At 49.4% G+C, this 13,406-nt stretch overlaps 2 protein-coding genes across 2 annotated transcripts; one reads left to right on the forward strand and one right to left on the reverse strand.

Annotated features, from left to right (window-relative positions):
- Positions 1-1,450: 1,450 nt before the first annotated feature.
- On the reverse strand, positions 1,451-4,823 carry TREMEDRAFT_61200 (uncharacterized protein; the record flags this gene model as incomplete). Its single annotated transcript, XM_007003491.1, has 5 exons — positions 1,451-1,843; positions 2,534-3,013; positions 3,326-3,548; positions 4,164-4,373; positions 4,396-4,823. 5 exons carry the CDS (start codon positions 4,821-4,823, stop codon positions 1,451-1,453), a joined length of 1,734 nt encoding a protein of 577 aa, XP_007003553.1.
- A 7,130-nt stretch (positions 4,824-11,953) lies between these two features.
- Positions 11,954-12,984, forward strand: TREMEDRAFT_61202 (uncharacterized protein; the record flags this gene model as incomplete). Its single annotated transcript, XM_007003492.1, has 5 exons — positions 11,954-11,968; positions 12,031-12,532; positions 12,574-12,692; positions 12,737-12,872; positions 12,947-12,984. 5 exons carry the CDS (start codon positions 11,954-11,956, stop codon positions 12,982-12,984), a joined length of 810 nt encoding a protein of 269 aa, XP_007003554.1.
- Positions 12,985-13,406: the final 422 nt, after the last annotated feature.

Genomic DNA, 13,406 nt, shown 5'->3' on the forward strand with positions numbered 1-13,406 from the left:
TCTCGTAGATTCTTAGGACGTGGGAAGGAAGTGATGGCATCAATGTATTCTGGGTTCACCGATACACCTTTAGAGGATACCACGAAACCCAGAAACACCACCGAATCTCTTTCGAACTCGCACTTACTAGCTTTCACGTACAGGCTCGCCTTCCGCAGTACCTCAAAGACCTTCGCCGTAGTTCCTCGTAATTCCTCCAACGTATTCCCATAAATGAGGATATCGTCAATGTAGACCACGACTCCATTCCCTAGTAGCTCTCTAAACACCTCATTTAGGAAGTGTTGGAAGACCGCGGGGGCGTTTCGCAGCCCATCACGAACAACCAGAGATTCAAACATACCATACTGTGTCCTGAACGCCGTCAGGTGTTCATGTCCCTCTGTCACCCTCAACAATTGGTATGCTCCAATTAGATCTAGTTTGCTGAAATACCTTGCTTTTCCAAGTTCCTCAGTAATTTGACCTATTAGAGGGAGAGGGTAGGCATCTGGTATGGTCGCTTCGTTCAGTTTTCGATAGTCGATGACCATTCGCCATTGTCCTTCGGCTTTCTTCGGTATCATAAACATTGGTGAGCCGTATGGCGAGTTACTTGCCCGAATTCGGCCAGCGGCGATTTCGCGATCTAGTATGTCTCTCAGCGCGCGTCTCTGATCTTCTCCTTGAGCATAGAGGGAGGCGACCTTAAGGTTCGCCCCCTCCTTAAGCTCAAACTTCAAATCGTAGGACCTTGAAGGGGGAAGGGTCTCTCCTCCCTTCTTCGGATTAAAAACGTCAATGTACTGGTGGTATTGTTCAGGAACTACCTGGAACAACTCGTCTTGTTCCTCCGGGCTCAGCTCTTCAAGCTCATCTTCGCCGCGGAGGTCTATCGCGTCCGTCGGAGTCGGCAGCCCTATGGCCGCTAACTTCGCCGCACTTGGTGGGGTTGGAATGGGAAATTTCACCGAGTTGTCTCTTCCATCAAGGACAACCCCTTCCTTCCTCATCCAATCCCACCCTATCACAACATCTGCGTCGCAGAGCGTTGTTACATCGAGACAAACAGATCGCACTTCGGCGTCCTTCGTCAAACTAAATCCGACTTCGACAAACTCGGTGATGGGTCCAGCGACACTCACCGAGCCGTCGAACATGTGAACGGGTACGCTCACCTGATATCGCCTCTTGTCTACACCTATCTTCGCTGCCGCCCTAGGGCTTATATATGAACAAGTAGCTCCAGTGTCCCAGAGCGTAGTTAGCTTTATTCCATTAATGAAAATGTCCGATTTAGGTTGATCTCTGGAAACGGAAGGGATGAGGAGATGATTATCGACATTGCATGAACAAGGGGTACTGAGTGGTGTATTTTTGTATTCACAATCCTCTGGCTCCATCAGCTGTGTTTCTTTTATGGGTTTGGGAATGGTGGCCGAGAGAATATGGCGGACCCGCCGAGCCTCGCCTACTGCGACAGGTCCTCTTCTTTTCCCTGGTCCTCTTCCAAATCTACTTCTCCTCCAACCGCATTCAAGTTCCTCCTCTGTCCGAGAGGTACTGCGTTCCCTCCCGATCCTCCACCACGTTCTCCGAACTTCCCCCCCCATGGAGGCAACAGTCCAACCTTAACCTTAGCCTCCCTTACAGGGCATTCCTTCAGCCAATGTCCTGCTTCACCACACTCGGTACACTTCCCCTCCTTCCTCCTTGTCTCCCTCAGATCGGAGCTCGGCCTAGGCCATCTTCGGCGAACTTCGTCGATGTTTGGCGGTGTACTCTTTACCACCGTCGACATCATAGCCGCCTGGACACCACCCTGCGCCGAAGGTTGCCCCTTTTCCCATTTCTTCTCTTCTTTCTTCTCTGTCCTCTGACTTTCCACCACTGTCGTTGTCCTTATCCCTCCTTCCCTTTTCCTCTCTGCCTCCTTCTCCACTTGTCTCCTCCACAGGCGGTTGTCCAAGGGAATCACAAACTCCAATAGCTCTTTCACAGTCCCAAACGATCTACCGTGTCTTGCAATTTCATCTAGAAGGTGTGATTTTAGTCCTTTCTTGGCTCGGTCAACTAGGTTTCCATCATCAGACCACTTAAGAATCGCAACATGTCGCTGGAAGGCGGAGAAGTAGTCCGAAGCAGACCCGGTTTGCTTGAGGTCGTTAAGTTGTCGGGCCGCAGTTCCTTCTTCGTCTGGATCACCAAAGTTAGTCTTGAGGTACTTAATGAACTGATCGTGTGTCGTGAGGTACTCAGGAAGAGGTCTTTTGGATAGATCGGGCTGCACTGCAAGAAGAGGTGTTTCGCGTAGATGAGAGATCATGAAAAAGACTTTCTTAGTGTCGTCGGGGAAAAGATGAGAGTTCAATTCGAAATGTACGTCGCACTCAGACAGAAAGGCGGTTAACTTGTTCCGATCTCCTCTCCAGAGGTCTGGGTTAGGTAGCTTTATCCCCTTCCGTTGTTCGCCCACTACGCTTGGGGTCGCCGAAGTTTGCCGTCCCATGGCGTACCTCACTCCTTCTGATATCCCTTCTGCAATCCCGCCCACTGTATCCCTTTCTCTTCTCTGTTCCCATTCCTCCCTACGCCTTCTCTCCTCCATCATGTCTTTGTTCATATTCGCCACCATCTGCATCAAGGCCAACACCACCCCTTGTGTTCCTTCTTCTCCCAAGTTCGCCGTACTTCCAGTGTTTTCTCTTGGGCGTGGGGTTTGGTCTGATCCAAGTGGGGATCCCGCAGGTGGGAGAGCATTAGACGGAGGAGAAGGAGGGTTAGAAGGCACCGGTGGAACGAACTCATCTCCTTGAATTGATCCCCCCACACTATCCTCCACTCCAAGGTCCTGCCCCATTGCTCTGCTAAGCTCCTCCAATGCTCTCCTCTCGTTCTCTTCCATCCTGTCTCCATCCCTACTCATGCCTCGCGTAACTCTCCTTTCTGGTTCCATAATATCTTCGTACTTCTCCGAGGTTCGCACGGGTCGTCGGTAAGAGCGATCCTTGATACTGTCACGGCTGTCGAACAACTATCTTCTAGTAGACCGACGGTCGACGAACCTCGGCTAACTTGACGCTTCTAAGTCGATGTCTCACCCAACTAGGAGGGCGCAGACATCGAAAGGAGTGTAACTACGGCGTACTTCGGCGTAGTTACTCTAACTGAGGTTTTGTTCTACTGATGGCGATGTATCTCGATTGTATATAGCTATCTCTATGTCTTTCACTACTGACAACAATCAAGGATCGCTGAAGAACTTCAGCGATCTTCTCAGCTAATATTATCTACTCCTCCTAGACGTTCATCCAACCCTCTCGCGCTTTGACGTACTTCAACGCACTTCGTCCAACTTCCCCGAGCCCTCGGCCATCCTCTTCCTCCTTCGACTAACTCCGCCTAACATCGCCGCACTTCTGCTCCCATTGTCCCTACTTAGCCTAACTCCGTCTAACTTCGCCGTACTTCTGCTCCCATTGTCCCTACTTAGCCTAACTCCGTCTAACTTCGCCGTACTTCTGCTCCCATTGTTCCTACTTAGCCTAACTCCGTCTAACTTCGCCGTACTTGGTGTCAGAAGTCCTGAGTTACGTGTAGAGTAAAGAGGTTAAGGCGTGATGGGGTTTTGATGGCCAAAGGAGGGTCATTGTTGGTGGAGTAATCGAGGTGTCGCGACGTAGTTCGTGACAGTCTCGCCCTTCTAGAGTGTCCCACATATCAATTTCACGGGGTTTACGCCCAAAAACAGCACGATAAGGTGTGTGTAGTGTAGCACTGTGTCTTGTGAAATTGATGGAGCGGATTACATGTGGGAGTCCATCGGCCCTGATGGCAGTCAGCAACCCTCGAGCATCTCCTCATCTTGGAACATACCACGGCCGGTCTGGGTTATCCAAACACCATTTTGATAATCGGCTCTTCATGGTTGAGTTTCCCTGCTCAACAAGGCCCTGGACACGAGGTGTGCGAGGTAGCCCATGTTTTATCTTGATATCAAAGCGCTTTGCCAAATTGATGATAAGCGTGTTGCAGAATTCTCTACCATTGTCGGACTGGAGTATTTGTGGTGCTCCAAAGTGATTGATCCAGGTCATAAGATGCTGTTCAACATCTGCTGCACTTTTTTTTGGCATGGCGTACTGAGATTAGCCGGCCATACCAAGAGCAGGATAATCACCTACCATCTGTGAATACTTTGTAAAATGGTCCTTAATATGGCATATCCAGCGCATTGTTTCTGTTCCGACTTTACACTCCATTGCGCGCATATCAACAAGATCGATTTGGATACGCTCAAAGGGAAAGCTGGACGTGATGGGTTGGATTTGACCAGGATCCTTGTTGCGAGCTCTGAGAGATTTAGCACATCCTGCTCCATGTACAGGAACTTACTTCAGCATGCAGATATTGCACGATTTAATTGCTTTCACCACTTCCTTCTTCCCTACACCACGGTAGTACCTAGCAATCTCTTCATGAGTCTTGTTCTGTCCTGAGTGGGCGGTTTGTAAACAATGTACTCGTTTGATGACTGTGAGAACTTGTGAGATAGGAACAAGCTTGTACCATTGATCACCTTCAGGAGAAGGTCGATAGAGGACTTCTTCCCCATTCTCCCCAAGACGATGTTGTTTCCGGACCTTTGTAAGCCAGGAGTTATGTGGTGCTTGGAAGTGAGGGGGTGAGGCCCCATCATGTTTCAAAACCCAGCGTCGAGCTTCGATATCCTCGTCTGTGAAGGTGTAGGCAAAGTTTTCGTTCTTCACCCAGTTTACAAAAGCGTGTTCAAACTGCGGTGTGAAGGCGTCTTGAGGAAGGGAGTTGGTTGAAGGATTTGACATGGTTTACACGTGAAAGCAGTAAGAAACAATCACAAAGGGATGATACAGGTGTTAGGATGGAATGTAAACAGAAAGAGCACAAGTTCATTGGACATGTTGGGCAGGAATTATCGGAGACTTGTTGAGTGTGGCGATCTCCAGCTGGGTCTGATGGAGATTCTCCGGCTGGGTCCGCATAGAAGCATACCACTCCGGAGGGGTCCATCTCTGACCGGGTCCAATCAGATCCGTGCGACTCCGGAGTGGTCCGTCTCCGGCTGGGTCCTTAACATTGCTATTATGAAAACGGTGAAGAAATGATGGGGAAGATCCGGTCCCCAACATGAGATGGAAGCACAGTGAGCTGACATGCAAAAGTCTCATCTGGATTCCTATGCATCGTACTAGCTCATCTCATGTGTCTTATGGGAGATGTTAAAATGTCATAGCAGCACAAAGGACCACATTGTCCCTCTGCCCCATATGGCTGAATTCATCAATCACAATCTCCTTGATCTGGGGGATCTGAATGACGGCTCATGAAGTACTTGTGAGATTGTGCCCCAGGGAGGGCCCTCCGGATACGACTCGTTCATTCTGCTGCGCCATCGGTGAAATGGTAAGGGTCCAGGGAAGCCTACGGAAAACTTGCCGTCCTGCAATTCCAGATACGCAGGAGGGAAGCCACTGGTCTCAGTTGAAATCGAACGATATAGTAATACATAAAGACATGAACGAGCGAACAGAAGAAAAGTTTCAACGCGTTTAGCTTATCTGATCCCTCCAACACTCCCACCAAGCAAACGCAGTTAGAACTTTCAGGAAAGCCGTTGTTCCGTGCGCATGACTATGAATCACTCCAAATCCATTGTTGTGTCGCTTCCCGTTTCGTCTCCTGTTCCGTCTCCCATTTCGTCCTCATCTCCCATCTCGCTCCCGTCTCCCATCTCGCTCCCATCTCCCATCTCGCTCCCATCTCCCATCTCGCTCCCATCTCCCATCTCGCTCCCGTCTCCTGATTTGCTGTCCTTATCAAATTCATCACCTTCCTTCAATAAATCCAATCTGATGCCTCGTAATTTCACAAGTTCCGTTTCCATGTTTGAGATTACCTCATCCAGTCGATGAAGGGCTGCTGATGTAGACGAGCGTTCTTGTTCACTGAGGGTGGTAGAAGGTTGAGAACTAGTTTCTGGATGTAAATCGTAGCCGGAAGGGGATAATTGGTCTGGGTGTATCGTTATCTGAGCATCAAAGTTCTCTCTTTGATGTTTAGAGTCAATAGAACAAGGATGTTTATTGAGCGTACATGTGTTACATTTGGACAGTTTGGTCGCACGAGGGTGTGAAAGGAGAAGGATTATACAGCTTTTCTTAGAATCACGGCAAGTTTGGCATCCGGGGAGGGAGATTTGACCATTCTCTTGAATGAATGTGGCTCGATCGATTTGAGCTTGAGCTGTAGCTGAGGGCATGTTGTTGAATGGGTAGTGATGGTTGACAGTGTTCTTCATATATGGCCAAGTGGGATCTCGTTTGTTGCTTTCAACTGCTTCTACTGGGCCGGAAGTGTTAGGTTCACCGGAACTGCCCAGACGGCCGGAACCGCCCAGACGGCCGGAAGTGTTTGGTGGACCGGAAGTGTCAACCTGACCGGATGTGTCAGAGTCACCAAAGCGGGTGTAGTCAGGAGGCTCGTCCGGTAGTGTGACGACTACACAAGCTCTCTCAATGCTTGCAGGAAATAGTGATAGACCAAGCATTTCTGTGAATCGAGCGAACAAAGTTGGTGACAAGGGTTTTGTGAGTCCATCAGCAAGCATTGCAGCAGTTTTGACATACTCAATATTGATGATCGATCGTTCGACAAGTTCACGAAGATAATGAAACCGAATATCGATCTGTTTTGCTCGAGAGTGACCAGTTGGATTTCGAGCGATGGCGATCGATGCTTGATTATCCCCATAGAGTTTGATTGCTTTCTTGGGAGCAAATCCAAGTTCTGATAAGAGCGAACGAAGCCACATTGCTTCTCGAGCGGCTTGCGCAAGTCCCACATACTCAGCATCTCCTGTGGCAAGAGCAACAGAAGGCTGAAGCTTGGATTGCCAACTGATGGTTCCACCCCAAAGTCTAAAGACATAACCGCTTGTACATCGACGTCGCTCGGTGTCGCTCGTAGCAAAATCTGCATCACTAAATCCATCCAGCTCGCTCCCACCATTCGCGTATCGCATACCGATCGTTCGGGTGTGTTTGAGATATTGTAAGACAGAGAGGACTGCTTCCCAATGAGTGATAGAGGGGTCACTTGAGAATCGACCGAGCAATCCGACCACATACGCAAGATCTGGTCGAGTTCCAAGCATGGCATACATGAGCGAACCAATGGCTGTCAGATATCGACTTCGATCCGTCGAGGGTTCTTCAGGGAGGCGAGCATGCAGGATTGTTTTGTCTTTCATGGGTGTGTCTTTTGGTTTGCAATCTTGCATATCAAATCGTGTGAGGATGGTGTCAATGTACTTGAGTTTGGCATAGATCGAGCTGGCGCTTCGATCGATCGCGCTTGACTTGTAAACCAAGGATGAAGTGCAGCTCACCAAGATCTTTCATGTCATATCGCTTTGACATTTCGTTCTTGAAGAATTCGAGCGTGCTTGAGCGAGATGCAGCAATGGTGAGGTCATCCACATACACTCCAACAATGATTAGATCATCGAACTGACCTCGAACATAGATTGAGTGATCTGACATCGTTCGAACGAACCCGAGTGAGCGAAGTGTTGAGTCGAGTTCGCGGTACCAAGCTCGAGGTGCCTGCTTGAGTCCATAGAGTGATTTGTCCAGTTTCCAGACCATCTTGTCATCTTGAGCAAACCCTTCTGGTTGTTCCATATAGACTACTTCATCGAGCGAACCGTAGAGGAAGGCAGTTTTTACGTCCATCTGATGAAGTTCAAGATCGTGCATGGCAGCCAGTGCGAGGATTGTTCGAATGGATTGAAACTTGGCAACAGGAGCAAATGTCTCATCATAATCAATGCCAGGTTGTTGAGTGAAACCTCGAGCGACTAGTCGAGCCTTGAACCGATTGATGTCACCACTGGCAAATCTCTTGACCCTAAAAACCCATTTGCAAGTTACAATCCTGCCTCGAGCGATCGATCGAGGTACCAGATGATAGACCTTTGCCTTTTGAAGAGAATTCATTTCATCCTGAGCAGCTGATTTCCATTGCTTTGAGTCGAGCGATCGGATTGCTTCTTCCCACGAACGAGGCTCATCGACCGAGATGCGTGCCGCAAAGGCAGCAAGCGAATATGGTGAGAGGGGATTTGGCCATTGAGGGAGGCGAGCGTCTGAAGGAGAAAAATCATGGTCGCCCGGTCGACCGAGGAAATCGTTCAGCTCGATCTCGTAGTCTGGATACTGGGAGACAAGACCAAATGTTCGACCCGAGCGAGTTTGCATTCGTTCGGGTTGACGATCTTCCAGTTCGGGTGAGGGAGCGTGCTCTCGAGCAAACCGGGGGTCTTCCTCATATTGCCAACCAGGGAATCGAGCCAATTCGTTCGTTCGATTTTGCCCTTCATCTCCCACCAATTCCTCTGTTCCTGCCCTCTCTCCATCTCCCACCTGTCCTCCTGCTCCCACCACTTCTTCATCTCCCACCTCTTCTTCATCTCCCACCACTTCGAACACATCGAACGGGCTCGAGATGCTCGAAGTACTTGTTTTTGAAGTGGGTTCAGGTTCAATTGATCTTGTTTTAGCACCAAGCTGTGTGTCAAGTAGAAAGAGCTTGTTCAACTCAGCAAGCGAAGGAGATGAGCGTAGCATCCTCTGTGGTGAAATGGATTCATCGAAGATGACATCGCGTGAGATGATGACCTTTCGAGCGAGTGGATCCCAGAGTCGGTATGCCTTCTGAGTGAGAGCATATCCAAGGAGACAGCACAAGGTTGCACGAGGTTGAAGTTTACTATCTCGAGCGCTTTTCCGAACGAGCGCCCAAGCCGCACATCCAACAACTCTGAGTTTGGATAAGTTAGGCTTGATATGAGCAAACATCTCGAGTGGAGTCTTATCTTTGATCGAGCGAGATGGTGATCGATTCTTGAGATACACAACAGTTGCCATGATCTCTGCCCATAGAGTGACAGGAAGTTTCTCTGAGTGGAGGAGTGCAATTGTTCGTTCAACAATAGTTCGATTTGCTCGCTCTGCTACTCCATTCTGCTGAGAAGTGTAGGCAGCTGTGGTTTGGTGCTCTACTCCCAGCGATGCGAGATAGCTTTCAAACTCCTTGCTTGTGAATTCTCCTCCATTGTCTGAACGAAGACATTTGAGTTTCCGCTCGCTAACTCGTTCTACTCGAGCGAGCCACTCTTTGAATCGACCGAATGCATCTGACTTTTGAGCGAGAAAGAACGACCAGGTATATCTCGAATGATCATCCACCAGTACCATCATATACTGTGCTCCTCCATCCGAGCGAACTCCCATTGGTCCGCAGAGGTCGGTGTGAACGAGGTCTAGGATAGCTTCAGCTCTTGATTCACTTGGTGGGAAAGGAGGGCGCACAATCTTTCCCATAACACAACCTTCACAGACATCTTTAGGAGGTGTCGAGCGAGCGAGTGATGCTCCGTTGCTCATTCGACCGAAGAGCGATTTCATGGCACTGGAGGATAAATGACCAAGGCGTCGATGCCAGATGTCCCAGGTCGTTCGAGTATTACTGGCTTTGATGTTGTTGGTTGCCAGTGCAAGAGTAGTGGGTTCAAACAAGGTGGGTAAGATCCGAGCCATGTCCTTCAGATCGGTCGTTCGATCGGACCATTCTCCAGCTTCCACCACATACACCTTATCCACTTTGTGCGCTCGAAGTACCTCGAGCTCACCTTTCATGACAGAGCACTTCCCACCACCAAACACCACCGTTGCTCCGAGCGAGTCGAGTCGAGACACCGAGATGAGGTTAAATCCCAGGTCAGGTACATAAAGAACTCGACTAAGTGATACCTTGTGATCGAGGTGGTTGGTAAGATTGACCGAGCCGCACGAGCTTGCTGCAAGAGTTCTCCCTCCAGCAGTTGTGATTCGAGCGATCGACTCGGTTGATTTGAGGTCCTTCAACCAATTGATGTCCCCACTCATATGTTCACTTGCCCCAGAGTCAAGGATCCATTGGCTTGAGCGAGCAGCAAGCGAGATCGAGTTGCTGTCGGTGGTGAGGAGGAGATGTTCGATATCATTGCACCCGAACGAGGTGACAGCTTGTGAGGCAATGGCAGCTGTCTCTGTTTCAGTCTTTACAGGAGCGGCAACCTCGTTCGATCGACCCTTTCCTTTCTTTCCCTTCCATTTCTTGGTTCTGCCTCGCTCGTTCGAGGATGCAGGAACTGGGCAGTCTACCACCCAATGATCGACCGATCCACATCGAGCACAGGGATGTTCCTTGCTTGGTCCCTTCCCTGCCTTCTTCAATCCAGCATAGAACACCATGAGGGAGTCTTCGCTCAAACGAGCAGCTGAGGTTTGTCTCATGGAAAGTGAGGAAACTTGAGCTGCTAGAGCCTTGTCGTTCGTTCGGTTTCGCTGACCTGCGTTCACTCGAAGAATTTCGATCTTGATGTTTTCCACAGAGGGGGTATCATCTTCCTTCCAAATGCCATCAATGAACGAACTGAAGCGATCAGGAAGACCATTGAGAAGAACATTGACACAGAGTTGATCGAGATCGTACGAAAGAACTTTGAGATCACAATATTGAGCGAGCACTTTGTTCACCCATTCTTCAACATCCTCATCCTCTGAACACCTATTATCCACAAACTTCTTCCCCAGAGCAAACGAGTATTGAGCCCCATTAGTTCCATATGTCTTCTTGAGCGAATCATAGATCGTTCGAGCTCGATAAGCAGGGGAGATGGTGGTGGAAACCGGTCGATCGGTCGAAGGGGGATCAACAGGAGATAGAAGGTGAAGATGAGCAGACAGGATATCCTCAGAAGTGGAGTGGAGGATGGCGGCAGCGACTTGTTCATCTCGTTCGTTCCAGGCTTCGAGCGAGAGGGATGATCCAGTGGAGGAAGTTGTAGTGGTAGCAGTTGGCGCAATGGTGGTGGGGAGAACGAACGAACGAGTTCGAGTCATGAAGAGAACAACTGTCAACCTCTGATGCCAGACCAGGTAATTCTCTTTCCCAGTGAGCTTGGGCACAGTGTCGAACGATTTGGAGAGATCATTGGACGACATGATGGGGTGATGCTGCTGATATCGAGCGAGATGAGGACAGGACAGGACGAGTTCGATCTAGTCGATGTCGGTCGAGTTCTCTATGTATGTGGTGGTCAGCCGTTCGAACGAGCAAGAAGACAATGACGTTCAAGTGAAGCGACTGTTGGTATAAAACCTAAGTGTAACGGTACTGGAAACACGACGACTAGGTCGCAGGTTGGGTCAAACTCGATGGAGGTCTCGTGGAAATCTAGGGGCTCTGGTGCTAATGGATCGTGTCTCCTCTGCAATCGATGTAGCCAAAGAATGATATTGAAGAATCAGCAAAGTTGGTACTTTGCTGATTGTACTATATACTGTCTACAGGTATCCGTGTCCTCCTCTCAGTTCCTACTGCAAGCGTCTATGTACATACTCAGACAGGTGAAAAACCGCTTTTGAGCAAACCCAGTGGGGAAATCTCGAAAAGGGAAAACCCGTCCCTACCTACTGCAGCACTGCCTCCAACTCCCGCTTTCCTCTGTCCTAATCCGTCGAACTCGATAGAGTCCTCTCGATTCGTTGTTACCCCGTAACAAGTTTCCCCCCCTGTCTCAAGGATCCTCGCCGAGGATCCTGAACCCTGTAACCAGGTGATGCACATGGATTGTTCTTAGACACCTTTGGTGCGCCCTGACATCATACCCACGCTAGTGTGACGGTTGCCATGAAAACGCGTCACCCGCACGGACCTCCAATGTGATCGAGAAATTACTGACCAAGTTACCTCCCCGTCTTCTTTCTCTTCTTTCCTCCTCATTCTCTCTTTACCTCTTGTTTGTCGTTCTTTTTACTTATCTATCATCATCCATCCATATCTTATTCATATCTTAGAGTATCCTTCCAACTCTGACCTGTCTGTGAGCATGTCTAAGCGTACTGTAAGCAATTCCCTTCGAATTCGATGTATATCCTCCTATCTCTCACTGGCTGACGAGATTAGTTGTCTCCTTCCACCTCCTCCCGTCAAACTCGAGCTTCTACCTTGGCAATCCTGCCTGACGTCGACCCCGAACTCCTCATGCGTAAAACGAAAAGAATGAGAATTACGTCTGAAGCCGCTTCCTCTCAACCCCCATTGGTTGATGCGTCTCGACGAGCTCTCGACACCATTAAGGAGAAGTATCAATCCGGTCCTTCTCGCGAAGCACAATCGCTCCTTGATGACCATGTCATCGAGCAATATTTCGACTTCGAAGGGGGTGCTGGGCCATCTGCCACTGGTGAGAACCTATCTCCCGCCAAATCCGTCGAATCCGAACACCCTACCGTCGTCGAAAATGAAAATTCTCCCGGTAAGCAACCCACTGGTCCTCCTTCTGAGGCTTCCGACGAACTTGTGGAGGTTCCCGAAGAACTTGGTGACATCTTTCACGCCCCTTGCAAGGTTACCGTCAATCAGGAACTGGTTAAGTTGCTCGAGGATCGAAAAGACTCCGAAATCGGTGAGAATTCCACCGAGTTCTGTTCGCTTCTGACTTGTTAGCTACCCTTTGGGCCAGCATGACCTTCCCCTCTGTTCGTCTCGCGTTGAAGAACGAAGCTCTGGACCGTTTCCGCGAAACCAACGCCATCAAGCCCACTGTAAAGTGGTTTAAGAACGCTGTAAGTCTCGAATTCTTTCAAGTTTTATCGATTCTAATCATTAGCTCGATCGTTTGGCCCAAGGTTGGCGCCTCCGCAACAAAAATGGTGCTGTTGTTCGGCTAGAGGGTGAGCTCTGTACCGATTGTCAACGTCGTCTCGATGGTGGTGAAGACTTTCGTGTTGGTTGTATTGGCCCTCGTAAGTTCTTGCTGCGACTCGTTCAATGTTGATGCAATTCAGTCGGTGGTGTGTGTGGTGAATGCTCTGCTAAGGGTACTTCAAAATGTTCGGTGAAGACCAACAACCCTGAGTCCAAATTCCGTGAGGTACCTGTCTATTTCCTTCGAACTTGGTCGATGTTGATGTATAGGGTATTGTTGTGGGAGCAAGAACGGTCACTTCCAAGGTTACCTTTGTCCTGGAGCACGAACTTTGTGCGGCTTCGGTCCGTTATCGATCCCTTCCTGCCCATGACCAATCCGCCTGTCTGACCCAACTTTCGGGTTACATCCATCTCTTTACCTCCCTTCTCCTTCCTCTCCCTTCTCAACATCTGGCTCTTTACAAATCCCTTCATCTTATTTCCGCCAACTACGCTCCTCCTTCTGCCGATGAAACTCTGGATCATCTTACTTCTACTGGTGATCCTACAGGATTGAGTTCCTCTCAGCCAGTTGCCGGTCCATCCTCTTCTCCCCATACTCCTCTTCCCCGCAATGTCATTCGTATCCC

This window comes from Tremella mesenterica (genome assembly GCF_000271645.1).
Source record: "Tremella mesenterica DSM 1558 unplaced genomic scaffold TREMEscaffold_3, whole genome shotgun sequence".
In the NCBI taxonomy this organism is placed as follows: domain Eukaryota; kingdom Fungi; phylum Basidiomycota; class Tremellomycetes; order Tremellales; family Tremellaceae; genus Tremella; species Tremella mesenterica.